The sequence below is a fragment of the Quercus suber genome, unplaced genomic scaffold (assembly GCF_002906115.3).
Source record: "Quercus suber isolate HL8 unplaced genomic scaffold, Cork oak 2.0 scaffold_727, whole genome shotgun sequence".
Taxonomy (NCBI): domain Eukaryota; kingdom Viridiplantae; phylum Streptophyta; class Magnoliopsida; order Fagales; family Fagaceae; genus Quercus; species Quercus suber.
This window is the reverse complement of record NW_027070167.1, coordinates 327,544-332,529: the sequence shown is the minus strand read 5'-3', so window position 1 is coordinate 332,529 and position 4,986 is coordinate 327,544. Positions and strand designations below refer to the sequence as shown.

The following is a 4,986-nucleotide window of genomic DNA, read 5'->3' as shown; positions in this document are numbered from 1 at the left end:
TGAGAAGAAGAAGAAGAAGAAGAAGAAGTTTTTCACGACAACATATTATTTTTAGCGTCAACTTTTAGTTGATGCTAAAAAAAAGTAACTTTTTGTGTTGTTTACAGATAGGATGTACTGTTTGAAACATGGCAAAATGGGTTTGGGACGGGATGACCCATATTTTTCACATAAATTTTTTTTATTATTTTTTTTAGTTTTTATAAAGAAAACAACATGTATTTGTCATTTAAAAAGTTATGCAACAAATTACTTGATGTAAATGTAAAATGCATTATTTTAAATTCACAACTTATATCAAGCATGAACTTAATTAAACTTATTAATACTTATTTAATAATTTTAAAATTATACAATTCCTAACATTGCTATCTAAAAAAAAAAATAACACAAAGATAAATAAAACAAATACACAAATTTTATTTCTACACAATATCAACATCCCAAAATATAAAACAAAATTACAAATGACTTATTAAATAACTCATTTGATAAATAATAAAAACATATAAGAAATTTACAATCTTGAAAATTAATTTTATAATCTATTATCAATTGTGGTTGACACTCTATTTCAATTTGAGATATACATTAAAGTTTGATTGCTTACTTATTTATACATGGTCTTTTTTATGAATATCATATTATTGTTAAGCAACACATACTCTAGGAAATATCATAATTTATTTTGAAAAACCGTTTATTTTGGACATAAATTGTTAAAAAAATAGGTCTAAGCATTCATAATTTATGCTAATTTAATACTTTGGCTTTACTATTTTTATACTTGTGAATATTTCTCACACATGTTTACAATTTTAAATCTATATTTTTAACTCTATAGATTATCTTGGCATGTACTTTGCTATTTGATATCTAAAAATCTTTACTCATTACAAAATGCTCAACCACATGCATTTATCTTTCAATTAATTTGCATGCAGTTATGTAAATATATCAATTGTTTCCTTAAAGCTCACAATAAACAATTAAACCAATATTGTCTTAATTTTTCTCTTTTTTTTTTTACCAAAAAAAAAAGTTTTTAAAAAATGGTTTGGGTTCGGGTTGGGTCGCAGGTCAAGTAGAGTTGACCTGCAAAAAACACGAGTCGGGTCACGGGTCAACTTGTTTTTGTTTTGGGTCAAAAAAATCAGGTTTGGGTCAAGTATTTTTTAGGTTAGGTCGGGTTGGGTCAGAAAATTTTGACCCGTTTTACAATGTCTTTCTCTTAATTGCCTGACCAACAATGTTTGGCTTTGGCTTAACAAAAAACATTTCTTACAATTCAAGACCTTTTCTTTTCAAAAAGACTCGCTAATGCATCTCAAAGGGAGAATAATGTACAAGAATGAAGAATTGTGTTAGCTTAAAGTTCAGATGCATTTCTGCTCTCCATATGGGATTCAATACCCAAATAAATAAATTCAATTGACAAAATGAGTTGAAGGTTCTTCCATTGGCAAACCCCATTATGGCCAATCTTTTATAGGTTCCTAGCTGATATCCTAGAATATTTTTGTTTGCAAATTTGACTGTATCGCTCCAAATTTTAACTGGTACAAAGAGGAACTTTTTTATGTAAGTGAGTGAAGTAATTGGATTTAAAAAAAAAAAAAAAGCGCTATAGAATATAGTTATATATAGTTATGATGCATAAAAAGAAAATTGGTTTCAAGATTAACTGTAATATATGCACTGAAGAACAATGATGGGAATGTTACTCTTTCCCAGTTTGGATTATACAATGGAATCCTTATAATCGAGTAGGGGCATATAAACTGGACCATCTATACAATGCTTCTATTTTATTACACTGAATATGCCTACTATAACATTACAGATTCTCTCTTGTTTTCCCAAGTCATCAACAATCAGATGGACTACAGAAGAAACCCAATTCTCAAATGGTTTGCTAAATATCTAGTCTACTCCCAATGCCATGAAGTCAGATAATTGATGTCACTACCAGAGCCTAACAATGTGCATGACTTATAAACTTTTATATGAGGATCTCTAAGAGAATTTCTAGCTGAAAGGTTCATGCTTTTAGAAATTGATGTTAATGGAGTTATCCTTAAGATTCTCCTGGTTTATTCTGGTCCTAATAAGACAATGTGTATAGGCATTAAATTATATGAATGCCTTCATTCTTTTCCCATTAATGTTAGCTTTCAAATGAAGTTGTGAACTGGGTTTAAACTTATGACCTCTTGAAGAGGGAATGTGAATTGGAAAGCTATGAGGCTTAGAATCTTAATAGGAATTACATATGGTACGCTAAGCATCATTAATGATGCTATACGGCAATAGATGGATTTCTACCGTCATGGAGGCCTCAGTTTACCTCATTGAGCGTGGGTTCATTGTTGTCTGTATTTCTTCAAGTGTTTGCCCCTTCGTCTCTGGTACTAGCTTTGCGACAAATAGAACAGTTAAGCCTGATATGATTGCAAATATGAAAAATGTCCCTGATAAGAAGTAGAGTGAAATGTTCACATTAGGTAATGGACTGGAAGAAAGAGAGGCTGGAGAGGTTGGGAGAGGTATCACCTTTTTTTTTTTTTTTTTTTTTTTTTTTTTTTTGTGTGGTAGATAGGATGCGGTAATTAAATTGTGACACCTAAAATCTAAATGTCAACTTTTGACCGATAAATAAAATTTTTTGGTGCGCCAACTGTCGACTAATACATTTTTGGAGTCGAACATTTTTGTTTGTATTTTTTGCCTAACTTTTAATGGTATTTATTTTGGTCTCTAATTATTTTTTTTCCATAAACTTTAAAAATTAAAATTTTCATTCTTAAACTATTGAAAATTTAATTTTGTATCTCTAAACTATTGAAAATGTTTTACTTCTTGTCATTAAATTTTATCAAAAGTTTTTTTTTTTTCATCCTTGACAAAGTTCTTTTTCGTCCATATTTTGTCTCAAAACTACTAAAAAAACTTTTTACAAAGTTAAAGGATGAAAAAAAATAACTTTTTAAAATTTAGAGACATATTAAAACTAACTTTTGGTAAAGTTTAGGAACTAAAATAGTATTTTACATTTTAAATCAATACAACCCAATAAAAAATTTAAGGTTTAAATATCTTTTTTAGTAAATTGTACTTTTTCAACTTAAGTATATATATACACTACACTATTGCAATGCCCCCCTTTAGTTTTAAACGCTATCTTGTACTATATAAATTTTGGTAACAAGCACCTAGCCAATTCCATTAAAATTTTCAATCGTATTGAAGAAAAAAATAATTTGATAGGAAAATCAATTTTTTTTTGAAAATGTGTCACGACACATGTTAAACTAAAGCCTAACTTCTAATAAATTGGCTTTGGCAAAAGGCCATCACTCTTCATGGGTTTTTTTTTCCCCAGCTATTGTGCAAATTTGGTAAGAAGTTGAAGAAATCTGAATGATGCCATCATAGCACAATGGATATTGAGTAAATAAAAAAATTGAGCAACAATTATGTCCTTATCAATTACACCAAAATAATTAGGGAGGGCTATCCATGATGATGATGTAAAGTCTAGGGAGAAAAAAAGGAACAAGCAAACAAATTGCTTTCCTTCATGTGTTAATGCATGACTCATATTTCATTTGTGTTTCGTAAGGCATACAAATTAAGCCAAAATAGGAGTTCATGACGCTATCCCTCTTAAAAAGGCCACTTAACACCACATGTTTGACATGTCCAAAAGCTTAGGCACATACCATCCAAACTCCAAACTCCTAACTTCTTATAAAGCATGCATGAACCAAAATCATGTATATATATATATATATATATATCCAACAAATATACAAAGCTAATTAATCCACAATTCTCTTCCTCCATGGCTGAACCATCTTTTTCACAAACACACCCACCATCAAACCATGGCTCAAACCATCCTGTCCACAAGACTCTAGCCAGTGTAGCCAACCTTGCTAACCTTCTACCAAATGGCACTGTCCTTGTATTTCAAGCACTCACACCTTCATTCTCCAACAACGGCTCTTGCCAACTTTCCAACAAGTGCCTCACTGCATGCATCATTGTATTTTGCGCCATCTTTTGCTTGTTATCCACATTCACCGATAGCTTCATCAACAAGGACGGAAAGCTTTTATACGGAATCGCCACGTTCAAAGGCCTTTACTTGTTCAACTACAATATTGATCGTGATCATCAGGACATGAACAGGTTCAAACTCAGCTTCATAGATTTTGTTCATGCCTTTGTATCGTTGTTGGTGTTCACGGTATTTGCTCTTAGCAACTCCAATGTGCAAAGTTGTTTCTTTACTGGAGCTGGAGCTGATGAGAATGCATTGATGATGAATTTGCCTTTAGGAGTTGGGATATTGTCAAGCTTTCTGTTCACAATTTTCCCAACCAGACGCAGAAGCATTGGGTATGCAGACATGACTGGGTATGCAGACGTGTGAAGCCATGGGGATAGTGATGTTTTATACATATACTACTTAGCTTATATTTATTTTTTTAGATTTTCACGGGTATAATTAATGTTATTAATAACTAGTCGTTAATCTGTTTAATGCACGGTAAAATTTATTGAAAAATATCTATGAATGATATATGTAAGGACTCAATTTGAATTGAGTGTTGGGTTTTCAGTCCAACAAGCCCAAACAATACATTTATAGAGAGTGGGCTGACAGGCTTAGGTGCTGGCCGTTGATCACCATGCCCAAACTTATTTTTTTAAAAATGGCTAAGTGTTTTCTTACAAATGAGGGAATGCTCCTCGGCCTGTGGCCGAGGAGGCCCTTCTTTTCTCCCTCTCCATTTGGCTTTTCTAGCTCTTCTTTTATAGTTTTAATCTTCCTATCTTTTGCTTCCATCTGTTGATTGCCTATTCGCCTTTTTTTCTGGTCGTCCATCCCATCAGAGGCTTTATCGATACTCAAGTGGCTCACTCTGACCAACGTTATCCTGCCAAGGGGTTACCTCTCCATTAATGCGGCCAGGGGGG

The 4,986-nt window shown here is 32.0% G+C and overlaps 1 protein-coding gene across 1 annotated transcript; it reads left to right on the top strand.

The window, feature by feature from the left end:
- The first annotated feature begins 3,844 nt into the window (after positions 1-3,844).
- On the top strand, positions 3,845-4,438 carry LOC112035123 (protein DMP4-like). Its single transcript, XM_024067954.1, has one exon. The coding sequence runs from the start codon at positions 3,845-3,847 to the stop codon at positions 4,436-4,438; it is 594 nt and encodes a 197-aa protein (XP_023923722.1).
- The last annotated feature ends 548 nt before the right edge of the window (positions 4,439-4,986 follow it).

What these genes read in the sequence shown, in the direction of transcription:
- LOC112035123 (XM_024067954.1), top strand. Translation starts at nt 3,845, where the DNA reads ATGGCTGAACCATCTTTTTCACAAACACACCCACCATCAAACCATGGC.